This window comes from Polypterus senegalus, chromosome 7 (genome assembly GCF_016835505.1).
Source record: "Polypterus senegalus isolate Bchr_013 chromosome 7, ASM1683550v1, whole genome shotgun sequence".
Taxonomy (NCBI): Eukaryota; Metazoa; Chordata; class Cladistia; order Polypteriformes; family Polypteridae; genus Polypterus; species Polypterus senegalus.
This window is the reverse complement of record NC_053160.1, coordinates 81,594,716-81,610,914: the sequence shown is the minus strand read 5'-3', so window position 1 is coordinate 81,610,914 and position 16,199 is coordinate 81,594,716. Positions and strand designations below refer to the sequence as shown.

General features: G+C 34.1%; 1 protein-coding gene across 5 annotated transcripts in view; it reads left to right on the top strand.

Moving 5' to 3' along the window:
* trim36 (tripartite motif containing 36) overlaps nucleotides 1-16,199 on the top strand; it is a 75,492-nt gene that overhangs the window by 49,965 nt on the left and 9,328 nt on the right. For all 5 annotated transcript variants that reach the window (XM_039758947.1, XM_039758944.1, XM_039758943.1 and 2 more), the window contains 5 exons: nucleotides 5,473-5,619; nucleotides 7,609-7,704; nucleotides 9,557-9,810; nucleotides 10,155-10,276; nucleotides 12,643-12,936. In XM_039758947.1, the coding sequence (XP_039614881.1) occupies nucleotides 5,473-5,619; nucleotides 7,609-7,704; nucleotides 9,557-9,810; nucleotides 10,155-10,276; nucleotides 12,643-12,936 (913 nt within the window). The remainder of the gene's footprint in view (nucleotides 1-5,472; nucleotides 5,620-7,608; nucleotides 7,705-9,556; nucleotides 9,811-10,154; nucleotides 10,277-12,642; nucleotides 12,937-16,199) is intronic.

Below are 16,199 nucleotides of genomic sequence, written 5' to 3'. Positions count from 1 at the left end.
GCACTGTAAAAGCAGTAGCTTGTAGAAAACTAATGGACTGTTGCCGTGATCATCTTTGTGGTAATCGGTGGGAAATGTGGTTAAAAAATCTACAGGTAACATCCTGTTATTATTATACTGTGTCTGGAATTTTATTAATCTTCTTTTTGACAAATTATAATATCCAATGCTTTACAGGCACATGCTATAAATATATTCACTATTGTGTATGTAATTCATGCAATGCATGCTATTGACCAATGCAGGCAATTCGGTTCTTAAATTTGCACCAGCTTTTTTGCTCCACCCCCAGCAGGCACTGAAACAGGAAAGGTTAATATCACAGTTGAGGGCAGCATTGTTAAGATTTGATAGACATCATTAGCAGCTACCGTATGGCCATAATGATTATGCCTAAATAATATGTAGTGCTTACACAGAATTGCTTTTTTCCCCTCACAATGACAACACTGTATTAAAGTCACAAATTAAACGATAACCTTGTAGAATAGAGGCCTGAATGAATGGACTTAAATTAGTGGATGTGGGTACAGAAGTAGAAATGCAATATTTGTTTGGTTCCGTGCTGCTCAATTATGAGTATGCTTGAAATCCTTTGTAATCGACAGTGTGAGTGTGTGTTTTTTTTTGTTTGTTTTTGTTTTCCCCTTCTCTTCCAATGCACTTTATTTTTCAGAAAAGAGGCTCAGCATTGTTGTGTAATAAAACCTCTTCCGTTATTGCAGCTGAGGGATTAGATTCCATGGGTACTCGATATGACCATCTGTTCATAGTATAGGGCAGAATGGTTTGTATGAAGCAGGCAGTCCTTTTTTCCTTCAATAAAATAGGTGACATTGATTTATCCTTTTAATTGAAGCCTTATTTTCTCAATTCTTTTGTAATCTTATTTTTAAAAAAAAACAAAAACTTAATTTTATAAAAGAAACTTCATGTAAATAAATTGCTTAAAACAAATCCAGCTCAATGTGTCATGCATTTCGATAATAATTTCAGGACATTTTGCTGGTTGCTAACTGAACCTGACCCCAAAAATCTAAAATTCATTTAATATAATCATACACATTTTTTGAATTCTCATTCAATGTCTTGGTACAGGCATAGTATTTGACTCATTGTATGGCTATGATGTGTGTGTTTTTTTTCTTTGACAAATGTTGATCTCTTTTTGTCTTCAGCCTGTGAGCAGTTAGTTTAAAAGTTAATAATTTAAATTTGAATATGTTTTTGTTGTGCTTGGTCTGGCCACGTAGAATTTTGAATGTTATAAATGGCTTTATGTGTAATATATTTAAGACAGTTATTCAAGTATTAGGTATGTATGTATAAAATGATAACCTCCTGGTACAATAGTTACCACTGCTGCCTGATGCACCTTGAGCTCAAATCTTATGCCCAATGTTTTTCCATCTAGAGTTTGTATATTCTTGCTGTGTTTTGTAAGATTTTTCTCCCATATTCCCAAAGATATGTATGTTGGAACTAGCTTGGACCCTGCTTCCTATGATGGACTTGTGCAGTAACCAGGAATAGGCTCCAATCTGCTATGGTTGTGCATTGGGTTAAGCTCACTTGAAATGGTTATTATGTACATATTTTTTTATGCAAATATCTTTTGTTGAACCTTTGTAATCTGTTTGATTTTGGTTAAAGTTCTACAGTAATTAAAGAAATTAATTTTCAATTTCATTAAAGCAACTAATTTGTGGTATACGTATAATATTTACATAATGGTCATACTCATTACAGCAAAACAAAAAATGCTTATAGTATAGTATGTTCCAGAAAAAACTTCAAATATATTTCATGTTAAAATAAATAAGGTCAGTCATAATGTAAATTTTAATAAACTGTTCTGAGAGTTGGAATAATACATAAATTGTGACTCAATATTCTGTACTTTTTTTGTACATTTTTATAATTAGAATTTTTATATACAGTATATAAATACAAAGTTGACTTACTCATTCATCAACCAAAAACACTATTTTACATTTAGCTAAAAAGCTGAAATTGGACAGGATGGTAATTATTCATTAGGGCCGGGTTTATACTTCACGCAATGCATGCTGCAGTGGATGCTCCTGCTACGCAAGCGTTTTACTGTTTATACTTGCGTGCGTACTTTACAGAAATCTGGAGGAATCCACCAGGTGGCAGTGCGAGATATTATTATGGTGAACAGGTTTGGCTTCGCTGTGTTGTGAATTGCCTGGAACACCCATTAAATTCCGATGACACCTTACCGCAATATCTCTGAAAAGGATGTTTAATGATTAAATCCATCAATCCAGGGATTTGTCCATTCCAGCAAGCATTGAGCATGAGGCTGAAACAATCCCTGGACGGGCATCAGCTCATCGCAAGATGAATGCAAGCACTCGCATACACTAGTGTCATTTTAGTGTCACCAATGCTGCATATCTTTGGAAGGAAACCAGAGCACACTGTGGAAACCCAGAAGGAAAACATGCAAACTCCAGGCAGAGAATACCAGCGACGTGACTCCCTGCGAGACAGCAGTGCTACCGCTCTGCCACAGTGTCACCCCCCTGTGTGTAATTATTAACAGTATTCATTATTTAAATTAAATTAACGATTTATCTCTAAAATGTAACATTAACGCATTTCGTCATGAAAGTGATATCAAGTATAAATCTTAGGATTTATAGAGAGTTGGAATACCATACATTTAATGTGTTCTGTGTGGTGATCTATTGCTGTTTGCCGCTGCTGTCAGGTCTGGGGCTTGCCTGAATGTCGCAAGTCGAACAGCACAACACAAGCCAGGAGCAATGACATGCTGTACGCCCATTTAAACATTTGCATAGCTTACTAAAAGGGTCCCCACAGACCATAGAGGAGGTACATAATTCAAAATGTTTTGTTTCATCTGTTATCTCTACAGTGCTTAAAACATTTAGTTCATTCCTTGGAGCAGATAAATGCACAGCCTGTAAATGTCAGTGCTGCATGTAACAAGTTAAAGAACAGTAAAGTTAAAATGACCACCAACAAATTCCAAGTCACTAGAATAAGCAATAATCTTGTACTCATGTGCAATTGTATGTAGCATGTTCAAGAGTAATTGGTTCCAGTGAACAAATATTAATCCTGGGAGGGGAGAGCAACAAGTATTGCATAAAGAAATTTGCTCAGTTAACTTGTCAAGTAGTTCTGATACATCCAATTAACAGTCTGCATTAGCACCTAGGCACCACTGTCTTAGGAAATTTCTTGGATAACACACCCATTGTAACGTAAACATATAATAGCATGTTCAACTCTTTATGAATATGTCAAAGCAAAGAGAAAATAATTCCGCCAAAAAAAATTGTTATAGATAGAATGCAAATCGTCTTAATTGTAATGATACTGTATATGTTGTCAGTGATGATTTGCAATTAGTATCCTTTTATAACTGAGGCAAGAGAACCATTTTCAATTCAAATTCTAGAAAAAAATCTGAACAGTACTATTCAGGCCCTCATTAAATGGTTTGCAGTGCCCTATTCTTGTAGAGTGCTGTCAGATTTAATAAACAGAATTGATGTCATGCTTAGGAGACAAAAGCATCAGCTAGTGCTGTCCAGCAGTGCTTAATAAATTTGAGATGCCACTCCTTACCAGTGATTAAAGATGGATACACAGCTATACTGAGGGTTCGTTAAACTTTCTAGGTGAAAGTTTCCTATTAAAGAGCCTTTGTGACATTAAGAAAATAGATGAGAAGTTACAACTGTCCTTCTTTTCTTGAACTCTCTTCTATCTGGTACATTGCGTTGAGGTGTTTTATTTCATCGTGGATTACTGCAAATATGTTCTCATTTGCTGTACTTAGGCTTGTTAACTGTTTGTTGGCAGTGTTTGTAGTATCTTAATATTTAATTGAAGTATTGTTGCACTCTGTGCTGTGTTATGTTAATAGGTACCAGATTAGTGTGTCCAGCTACGTTATTATAGCATTCCCAGTTCTTTAACAGCATGCGGGTAGCAAAGTAATCAAGTTAGAATACATTTTTTCTGCATATTAAGAATAGATTGTGTAATATGTTGTCCTGTGTTTTTTTTTTTTTTTTTTAAAAGAGACATTTGGTTAAGTTTAACAAACAAGGTTTTGCCAAGTGCAAAAAGGATTTAGGTAGATAACAAAGCCATCTTTTTGCACCTTGAATTTTCCATGTACTCATTTATTTTTGTGGGGAATGTACTACACAATGTGTTTTTTTGAAATCGCAAATCAAATTTGAATCAATACAATTGGATCCAGATAGGATCATAGTCTAAATGTTCATGATCCTGGTCAATATAATCTTTCTCCCTAAGGTAATCTGCCTATTTCAAATGGCAGTGTACACATTTCCATATCATGATTAAGAATGCTCCACAAACTTCCAAAATGTCCCTTTTTCTCACTTAGCAACCATTACCAACCTTCCCCAGTACAAACAAGCTCTTGAATTTGCAGGTAGATGCTATTTTTAAGAATCTAATGTTATAATATTAATTTTTCAGTCCTCTGTGTGGTGAAACATGTTGCTCAGTTTTTGCAGTCCACATGTATATTTGCTTTTTTTTTTTTAATTTTTTTTACCTTTACCGCTGTCTGGAATATAGCGTGTTGTTTTTTTTTTGTTTTTTTTTTCAAATCAAAATATTTCACTTTTCGAAGTTATTATAGCCTTTTTTCCCCACAATCTCAAGGAGTTCCCATAAATATCAAGTAAAATGTATCTTTCCTAGGGTCTAGACGTTTTTTGAAATACATATTTTTTTTTATATTTAAGAATAAATGAGTATGTAAAATGAAAATAATTCAAAGTCTCAGTAGATAGCAGAAAAGTTGAGAAAGGTCTTTAGTGAAGTGACCCAGCTTATTAAATAGAACCACTTGTCTGGCAATAGATTTGGGAAAAGCAAGTTGGAAATATTTGTTCTATTGTGTGTGCTGCAGTGCAGTGACTGTCTCATTATTTCTTTGGTTGCCACTATGTTCTCAGAGTTCATGATGGGTGATAGGTTTTTTTTGTCCTATGCTTCTACATATCAATATAGTGGTACATATTATAAAACACCAATACAACCAGACACATTTTTAGACTATGATGAAACTACGTGACAGTTTTTTTGTTTTTTTTAAACAGGTATTTTGATAACACATTAATGCTGCTGTCAAGGTTGTACCCTTGTAAACGTTTGTGCAACATATTTTTGTTTGTGGTGATTTGTCTTGATGGAATACTCTGCAAATACCATTTGCATTAGATACTTCTCCTCAGTTCACACACTTGGTCTCCAATCATAGTTTTATTTATTTCTATTCTTTGATTAATGTATCATTGTTATTATAATCTTATGTTGTAACTGCTTTATGTGTCTAATGCCTTTTGTTTTATAATATGTGCCTAGTCTTAATTTTTTCTGTTACTAAGTGATTTGTGTTTGACTTATTGATTTATTTTCTTTATGTAGGTACTAATGTGTCCAGAGCATGAAATGGAAAAAGTCAACATGTACTGTGAAGTTTGCAGAAGGCCTGTTTGTCATCTTTGCAAGCTTGGTGGCTCTCATGCCAACCATAAGGTTACCTCTATGGGTAGTGCCTATAAAATCCTGAAGGTTAGTTCCATTTTAGAATTTATGATTCTTTGGGGGTTTTAAAAATATGTTACACGTCAGGAACTGCTCATTTGGCAGATGTGTATTGATGAGTTTTAAAGTTTATTGCATTTTGTTAGAGGGAATGGTGCACATCCTGTCCAGTGTGTGCACACTTAGTGTTAGTCAAATGCCAATTATCTGTATTCAGTTTCTTTGTGTATTGATACAGACTGAAAACTGAAAATTAGGCAAAAGAAAAGAATTAATGTCTAAAATAATTACATAGAATATCTGACATTGTGTTTTGTTTAAAACCTCTTCCTCCTGTTCTGCTTTTAAATATGTAAAGGGATGGAGCACTGCAGCTAAGCTTTCAATCCAGAAGATTTCAGATAGAGCCTGGGAACAGCAAACAAGTCTTTGTCCTTTGTCTTTATTGGCACATACAATATTTAGAAAGGAGCTCCCAGATAGAGCTAAATTATTAGAATTTTCTTAAATGTGGGCACTCTGTTAAACATTTTTGATAGCAACTGCCGACCAGTGGAAATTCAGCATTCTTTCAGCCTTCTCATAGAGGTTGAAGGTATTATGGCACTTAGCATTGTCTGAAGTAATCTGTAAAGCATTTAGCAAATTCATATTCATAAGGTTTGCTAGACCAGCAAGATGTTTCTGTGTTGCACTTTGGACCACCATATACAAGTTTCTGGCTTTAATCCGTACACCTGTATTTGCAGAAAATACAATATTGTGCTTTTCTTAAAATAGCCAAGTGGTCTGTGTAAGTAGTTTAGAAACTGTATTCTGTATACCCTATATAAATAAATGTTGTCATCCTTATTTTGCTCTAAAGAGTTTCAGTTCTCTAACAGTGTGTTTTTAATACCTGAATATGCAAGAAGTTATTCAACATCTTGTTGAATTTTTCTCTAGTAGTACAGTACAAAAAAAAAGAGAGAAAGTGTATGTGTGTGTTTTGTTTTCCACTTCTAGATCTCTTAAAAATACACCAGTTATATGAAAGCTATTATTGTCATTTTAAATTTAGGATACAGTACTTCTATTTTAAGAGAAAATGGCAAACCACATCATAGCAGAGAATACTCTGAAACTATCACAGTTCCAATTTTCCATTTTTTTATTTAATTTTACTGTTAAAAGTTTTATATTTTGTGAGTTGAAAGTTCAGTATGACATTTGTAGGAAATGGACTTCTGGTTAAAATTATAGTTGCTTAGAAGTTGATTGGGGAAAATATAGATGTTCTTTAGGTGCAGGTGATTTTTCACATCCACAGAGTAACATTTATTACATTTTCTGAGCCCTTTTTATGTATCTGTATGTTTACATATAAAATATAAGGACAAAGGTGCGGGTTGTGCATACAAAAGATCTAAGACTAACTGGTTTATTGAGGTACATTGAAAGCCCAGTGTTCTGCAAGAGTGTGGGGAACCGAAGTGGATAAAAGTATGTTGCTTTTGAACTTATTGCAATGTTTCCCTTGTAGTTTTTGGTTTTACACCAACTTGCCAAGGTTCCTCGGAACCATGTGCAAGCCCATGATTGACTTCTTATAATTGAAAGACTGGCAAATGCTGATTGATGTCCTCACAATGAACCTTTTCACAGCTGAATGTTGATGGCACAGTTTCCTGGAAATTTCATCCAGCAATTGAATACAGGAACTTCAGTGTTGTCCCTTGTGTGAAATGCCTCTGCTGTAACATCACCTTGCCTATCTTTCATCTTTTTGCAAAGTTGTTATTCTTACCCATTTTAATCCTTATACTTGTTTCTTTTATCTGTCTACTGTCCATTTATGTGGCTCTATCTTAAATTTCATTTAACTGGTATACATGAATGCAAGGTATTGCTCCCCTTAAAGGTATTGAGTTTAGTTTCATAACATTGATCTGTCCTTATGTTGTGCAGTTTTAATTAGGTAGTCAAGTTTCCATTCACTTTTTATATTCAGATGTACTTTTGTTGTTATGCCAACAGGAGAAGCTATCCAAGAGTATCCATTACCTTATCAGTAAAGAAGACCAAGTCAAGAAACAGATATCAGACCTAAATGTTTTGATTAATGAGACCAAGGTGAGGATACATTTTGACAAGATAATTCTTTGTTCCCAAGCTTTAGAGTGCTGCTTTAATGAGAATAGGATGGCTGGTTCTTTCTGTCCTTGGTTAAATATGGTCTATTTTGCTGTCTTTCTCTGTGTGTGTGTGTGTGTGTGTGTGTGTGTGTGTGTGAGAGAGAGAGAATGTGCACATAGTACTTTTTATACATAAATAGCCAGAGTTAAATTACATAAGAGGTTGATACAAAATAACTAAACGCGTTTTATTTTTCTCATTAGTTCTCAATTTTAAATATTAGGTTACCTTTTCTACATCATTGAACAAAAATTTTCTGTTAAACATTATTCATTCTCAGATGTTGATATAGTGAGATTGCTTAATATTCAAATTGAGATTGCTATATTTAAATAAAATAATTTTGTATGTGGTAAGATTTAGTAAATAGTTTTTAGAAACGGATGTCAAGAATACATTCCTAGTTACTAAACAAATAGTTCAGAAATCTGTTGCATCCGTACCATTCCTAAATAAAGTAGCCTATCTTTAACCGCAATGATTTTTCATTGTTTGAAAAAGATCTGTAAAGTTACATTTGTATTGCTCCCTTTATATAATTTTTTTTTTTTTTTTTTTACAGTTTAACAACTGCAGGCTCAATGAAAAACCGCAACCTGTATTATGATTTTATTAAAACAATATTTGCTTAAGTAAGCAGTTAATCACCTTCAATAGGTGATATGCTGGGAGATCCCTTTACATTAGCACAGTACAATTTTCATGTAAACATCTGATTGCTGCGTAAAAAGACCCTTAGACTTCTCCTTAATAGACAGTAACAGGTTCCACAGTTAATTAGCAGTGAAAACTGGTCATTAATTAGATGGTAAGAATGAAAACCTGCATCCACTGCGGCACTCGAGGCCTGGAGTTCGCCACCCTTGCCTTAGGTGATGTAACAAAAACTAGCATTAAACTATGCGATAATGAAGAAATATAGCACTTTTCACTGACCATTTAATGTGTCGGTTTTCCATCTTTTCCTTGCGACACTTTCATGCTTCCCCTCTACCATTTTTTCAAGCCAAGTCATAATGAAGATGATTCCCAATTATCTGTCAGTCATTATCCAACCCACTATATCCTAATACAGGGTCATGGGGGTCTGCAATCCCAGCCAACACAGGGTGCAAGGCAGGAACAAATCCCGGGCAGGGTGCCAACCCACCGCAGGACACACCCACACACTAGGGAAAATTTAGGATTGCCAATACACCTAACCTGCATGTCTTTGGACTGTAAGAGGAAACCAACGCAGACACGGGGAGAACATGGAAACTCCACACACGGAGGACCTGGGAAGCGAACTCACGTCTCCTTACTGCGAGGCAGCAGCTCCACCATACCGCCCTCCCAATTATCACTCATTGTTTATTTTTTGGGTTTTTCAATATACTAAAGTTTAGTCTTTTATGGGAGATTATACTAGGTGCCCATGTTAACATGCTTATTGTCTCCATTGAACAATTTTTATACTGTAAGAAGGAAATGAAGCACCCAGAATGGCATACATTTCATATACAAAAATCATGCCAAAATTTTAACTCTGGACCAATGAACTGTAAGAAAGCAGCACTAATTTGTCACTTTTCTTGATAAATGGGAGTTTACAACACAGGAGTTGACAAGTTAATCCTTAGTTGTTTAAGTCGCTGCAACTGTTGACTGAAAAACAGCAGGGCTGAAGTAATAAATATGTGTGTGTGTTTTTGTTTTTAAAACCAACATGTTGATGTTCATTATTATATGGGATTTTTTTTTCTATTGTATAATTGTAATCATCCACAGATATTTTTGTCTTTAATAGGAAAATGGAGATAAAGCTACACAAGAAGCAAATCAACACTTTGAAAAGTTATTCAATATTCTTGAAGAAAGAAAAACAGAAATGTTAAGATCAATTGAAGAGACTAAAAAATCTCGCCTGGAGAACTTGCAGAGTCAGATGGATGAGTACATGGGCATGCTAGAAAACAGTGGATTGGTAGGCTATGCCCAAGAGGTCTTGAAAGAAACGGATCAGTCCTGTTTTGTCCAAACTGCAAAACAGCTGCACACAAGGTAAAATTAAAAATGTCTAGCTTTTAATACAGCCACATTTCCTTAGCTATTTAATGAGTTTATTTTGTCTTACATTTTTTGCCAGCTTTTATGAAATTGCAAATATAATAATAGTTTTTATTAATTTAAATTTACAGTTCACCATGATTCTTGGTTATCTATTACCACTTTCCTCTACAGCCTTTACTCTTGCCAATCAAGAGCTACCTGTTCTTGTACAGTATTTTGTTAAAAGCTACATTTTGTCATGTTGTCTTTTTCCTCTACTGTTAGTTCTCTCAAATTTCAAAACAATGAGCAATGTTTGACAGAAATTGTGAATTTTTAAATATTTTTAAATTTAGAATACAAAAAGCCACAGAGTCTTTGAAGACATTCCATCCTGCTGCAGATTCATCTTTTGATGAGTTTTCCCTTAATATTTCAAAGGAGGAGGATCTCCTGAGAGAGCTGTGCTTTGATGGTGGCAAGTATTTTACTCTGCTATAAATTGTTAATTATGATTATAATAGAAAAAATTCTTAACGGTCGAGACTCACCCAAATTGTTTATTTCTGTTTAACCACATCTGCCCAGACTCCAAGTGTATTGTTATACATACCAAAAGTATACCATGCATAGTAATTATACTCTTGCCATGTACACCTCCATCATGGCCTGAGGCAAAAGAATTACCTTTGTTTTCCATCCAGTTGATAAATAATTATCATGTAGACTGCATTTAAAAAATTGAATGTGATGATGAATCTTTCTGCATTTAATTGTAGTTGATAAAATGTCACTGTTCAGAGACTATTCCAGTTAATGTGTATAACGGGTAAAAAAAAATATCGCTATAGCGAATACCGAAGTAACGTAATTTTCAGAATAACAAATATTTTTTGTTGGATCGAATAAACATTCATACAACATTGTTTTATATTCTGTTAAAACAAAATTTTATTTCAATATAAGGAACTTTTTTGACCATAAATGGGCACCAAAGATGATAATGCAATGCAAAAAATAAATCCTGCTGTGCCTACACTTTCGCAGAGTCACACAAACCCTCCAACAGGCTGTATTTCTTGTGAGACCAAATGAATGAGACAATCTGTTGCAAAATTTCCAATATCAGTAAGTCTCAGCAAGGCTAGGTGATAGTTTAGAAGGTTAGTTTAGTTAGAAGTTTAGTTAGAAGGAACATCATACACTTACTTTAATTCTGACTCTGTGCTCCACTGGATGTCCATGTTGGTGGTTGTGTTATGTCCATTGGTGTGTGGTGGTAAAATATGGTTAGTGTTTTTTTTTCCTTCCCTTCTTAGCAATGGATGGACTAAAAAAAGATTCAGGTTTGTTTATTGTCCCGGAAAGTATTCTTTTATATTATAAAAATAACACTAAAAAAATAATCTTTGACTGCACTGAATTTCTTTTAGCAGGATTCATGATCACTTTTTTTTTTTTTTTTTTTTTCCCCTATGTTCATTATAACAAAAATTCACCAGAACAAAATATTTTTACGGTCCCATGAACTTCATTACAACAACATTTGACCTGTATTATTAAATGTAAAAATTTTATTAATAGCAGTGATATTACACAAGTGCTTGGCAATGAATGGTAAAATCTTAATTTCTTTAATATATTCATATTTAAGTGTGGGGTGGAATGATAGACCAGGACCTAATGCTTAGTTTTCTATGTGTTTGTGTGTAAGGGGTTGTAAGTAGGCTTAAATGCCACACAACACCTTTTATGAATGAATAAAAAATTATTATTTTGGGTAGTTTTCACAGATGAATATCTCACTATTTTAATATCTGAAGTTTACTCATATGAGCCTCGAAGGTGTTCAGAAATACACTTGTTCAATGAAACACAGATAGTAACACTCGAGTACAAAAACAATCGATTTTGCAGTTTGGGAAAGTGGATAAAACACTGAACAGATTTGAAGAACTTTAAGTATTTTTTTCATACTTAACGTTTTCTAAATTTCTTTCTTGTAAAAAAAAAAAAAATTCTATATTAAAACACAAATACATCTTCAGAAAAGAATGCTATTTTCAAATAAACATTTTAAAGTAATAAGGCCAGTTAATGGTCACCTTTTTTTTTTTTTTTTAAATTTCCCTTCTTGTTTTGTATTATATTGGTGAATTGGTAAACTGTCAATATTAAATATTTTTTGGTGATTAAATATTTTCCGTAATTTTTCACTTTTAAACAGTTGCTAGAGGAGGTATTACTAACGTGCAATGTAAATTTCAGTACCTTATTATTGCATTAATAATTTTTTTATATATAAACAAGTTCAAGTTTAAATCGCTTCTTTTATATAGTATGTATACTTGTATAGTATGTGTACTAAGGGTTTGGGTGTGGTTGTATTTACATTATGTTCCCAGACTTACTCAGAATGTGATTGATATACAGAAAGAAAAACAAACCACCAAGGATAATGTAAACATGCATGTAGAATATGTAATGTTACGCCATATCAAAACATACCTTTTGTTGTCTTTGGGGGATAAAATTCTGGAGGATAGATCCCTACTTTTTTTTTTTTTTCTTTTTTCCCTTCTCTGTATTGCTTTGGGAGTGTGAATGAGCAGACAGTGGGTTTAGTAACATCAGTTTTTAGAACGTCAGATGGTGTGTTTGAGTTGAGATTTATCAGTTTTACCACTAGATTTCAAAAAACTTAAGTGTCTTTAATGCATCTGTTTTTTATTTAACTAAATACTACACTTTCAAATTCCACTCAGATTTGTTTTTGATAATCCTATAACTGTTGTGCTACTGCCACTATCTGTATAAAATTTATTTTTAATATTTTGCTTTCAGTTCCTAGTGTGCCAGTTATTGATCAGTCTCAGAGCCGTGTCTACAATGAAGGATTGATTTGCTGGTTGCCTTGTGAAGATATGTCTCCTACTGATCACTACATCCTGGAGTACAAAAAACTTGATGCAGAAGCTGAAACGTTCTGGCAGGCAACTGACAAAGTGTATGGAAACAGTAAAGTCGTCTGTGACCTTGATCCAAACAGCATGTATTCCTTTAGAGTGAAAAGCTGCCGAAAATCTGTCTATGGACCTTATAGCCAAGAAGTGGCTTTTCACACTCCACCTGCAGCAGGTAAATAGAATATCTTTTCTACTTTAAAGAAATTAGTTGGACCTGTGTAGGGATGCTAAACGTGTATGAATGACACAATTTGCCAGTACCAAGAGTTTCGGAGTAGCTGAGGAAAAATGGCACGGTTTATTGTAATTTTAATAATTGATCTCATACCAAAACAAAATCTTTTTAATTGCACATGTTGGAATTGTCATGGATTTGTTTGGGGGGAAAAAATATAAAAAGAATTACTTAAATAAAGGATGGCTTTTTTTTTTTGTGGATTGGCAAATGATAGTGGAACTTGCCAACTTAATCAAGCACACATTCCTTTAATTTTCAGCTTACTTACAGATACCACTGTAGCTGAACGCCTCAGTAACAAGTGCATGTTTGGTTTTTTTTCTATTTAATAAACATGTACATGATAGAATAGAGATGGAATGAACACTTGGCAACTATTGCATAGACAAGCAGAATAATGAGAGATAAATGTGGAAAGCACAGGATGGGAGATTCCCCCACATGGTGCCCATCTAATCTGTAATTGAGCAATTAAATGTTTCACGTCCATAAATTTTAGGTCATTTCTGATACAGTAATACATGTTCAGTATTTAGTATGATCTCCCTGGAAGGGGGGGAAAAAAGATTGCAAAACCATTTTTGATAATATTTCACAGAATAACTCCCATTCTAATCCCAAGTATAGTCACTACTGGAATGGACGACAATGTGTGTAAAATGTTCCATTAAATATGAGTTTTATATAAGGTGCAAGCTAATGTGATTTGATATATTAAACAAAATACATTAATTGACTAGTTTTCATGTATTTGTGTACTTGCACAGTCTGCATATGCCCTGAACTTATTTAAGGTCACTGCACAGCTGTCTAAATTTAGTTATGCCTTTTAAATTTTCATGTCCTTTATTTAAGCTCACATTTAAGGAGGACTAGAAATTGCACAGCCAGTGCATAACAGAAGTGACATGGTATTTTCTCATCTGGGCAGAGCTTTTATGTTTTCTTCTTTAACACACGTGAAAGCTCAAAAGACTTTTCTTAGAGAAAGATTACAGGGCAATTGGAAATGAATCTAACATTTTATTTATTTATTTTCTTTAAAGCTACAGTATTGACAAACAGTTATAATAAGGTTAGGCTTTCTGCAGCAATCCCTATGCTCCGAATGATGCCAAGACAGTCTAGATCAATAAACATTAAATAATCAAATAACAAAATAGTCAATTTTTTTCTAGATATGCCTGTATTCTGCAGGCTATCTTCATGAATTTACAAATATAGCACTCCCACTTTCTAGTCATCCTGTTCCTACTTGTGAGACAAGCCCTTGCCTCTGCTTCTCTACCATTTCTAAATTGAGGAGGTGTAGGCCCTTATAATAGACCCAGGAGTACATTTGATGCCGCTTCAGTCTACTAAGAAGCATTTCCAGATCTCTAACAGAAACTAGACTACACTTCCCAAGAGACTCTGTGGGAACTTGAACCATGATAGAAGGATAACACTGCTGCCTGGCAGTGTACTGTGAATATTCTGCTGTAATGTCCCAGCTGAGTAGTTATATCCCTTTAGAAATGAATATTGCCTCATATTTCCACCACCGTGCAACTCGATAGCACAAATACAGTGAAAATGCCCAAAAAGCCTATTCCAGTAGCATTCCAACAGAAAAGAAAATTATCAGTTGTACTCTACATTTTACAGGTTTGTTTTCGGACCACGAATGCTGCATTAAAAATGCCATGTGCATCCATCAGTAGATGTGTAAATGCTATACTGTTTTCAGTATTATATGTTGCATCTGTATTAATTGCAGCTGTACATATTTGTCTAAAGGGTATCTTAAGTGCCATTACAATTTGCAGATTAGACTTTGTTGAGGAGTAGTGGTTTAAGTACTGTAACGGGTGCTTTGGATAACCTGCTCATCTCCAGCACATTTCAGATTGCATGTGTGTTAATTCCATACATAAGTTAATGTTTAATCTGTTGTATTAAGCCTAATGCAATATCTGGCCATCGCAAGTGGTTCTTTTTTTAAGCAAAAGAATAACTTAGAACTAAAGACTCAATATTTTAAAAGGTTAATAAGATGGACTTCAAGTGTAAACTGGAGTACATTAGTAGATTAGAAAAAATAGCATATACAATATACAGTTATTTATAATGTTTGCTAGTTATTCTTGCTAATTTTTGTATTGCACAGTGCTTGAAGTGGCAGTTAATGTATGTGTACCAGTGCGTACCAGCACTTCACTTCCAGTACCAGTTTAGGGGGGGGAAAAAATCAGAGGCTTACCACTTCCATGCTCTCATGGAGGAACAATCTCCAAAATTAGTTTGTACTGTATATATCGGCACACTTCCGGATCTTCAAAGAGGAGACCAAGCCTCTCGACTTATCCTGCCTGTAAAGAAGTGGTAATATTGGTGTTGTGTCTAGAAAATGTGTAGAAGCCAAATCAACAGAGAGTACCACCCATTCTTTTTGTCCACTTCTGCCACTGGTATGGGATTTAAAAATTTTTAAAACCAAAAGGTGATGTTTCTCTCACAAGTAAAACAGAAGGTACATTGCCATGCTCAATGCAAATTCTTTTGCTGTGCCAATGGTCATGCAGAACTTGAAGTGTGCAGCAAGTGAAAAACTTACACTTTCTACTGTCAGACCTAAAACTCATCATACAATGATTAAGCAAAGGCTGACATTAAGCAAAAAAGTCAATTTCATTCTTTATTTTATCTTTAGCTCAACTTGAACTCATTGTAAAAATACTGTAATGATTTTAGGATACTTTAGTGCAAATAGTACTATTTATTGAAACACCTACACATATTTACAATGACACAACTGCTAGCAAGAAGGGCTGTTTTTAATTTCTAGAACTCATGATGTCCATATTTCATTTGATACTAGTGTAATTTATTTATGATTTCCAAATATTCATAGCCTAATTGAGCCACCTCTTTCACAGTCAATGCCTTAAATTTTTAAATTACATGGGTTCTTAAACGTATAGCTTATTGGACTCTAATGTATTTAGTGCCATATTTACTAATTGGACATGGGTCATACTAGCAAAGAAAAGCTGTAACTGTGGGTGTTACAAGAATCTCTGAAAGAAAGTAAATATGCAAAATTCACATCATCTGGTACTTAATGAATCTTTAAAGAGTTAAGTTATATGTCTTTCAGAAACATCATTGCACACCCTTTCCCAAGTTATTTATTTTTAAAATGTCTTAACTAAGCT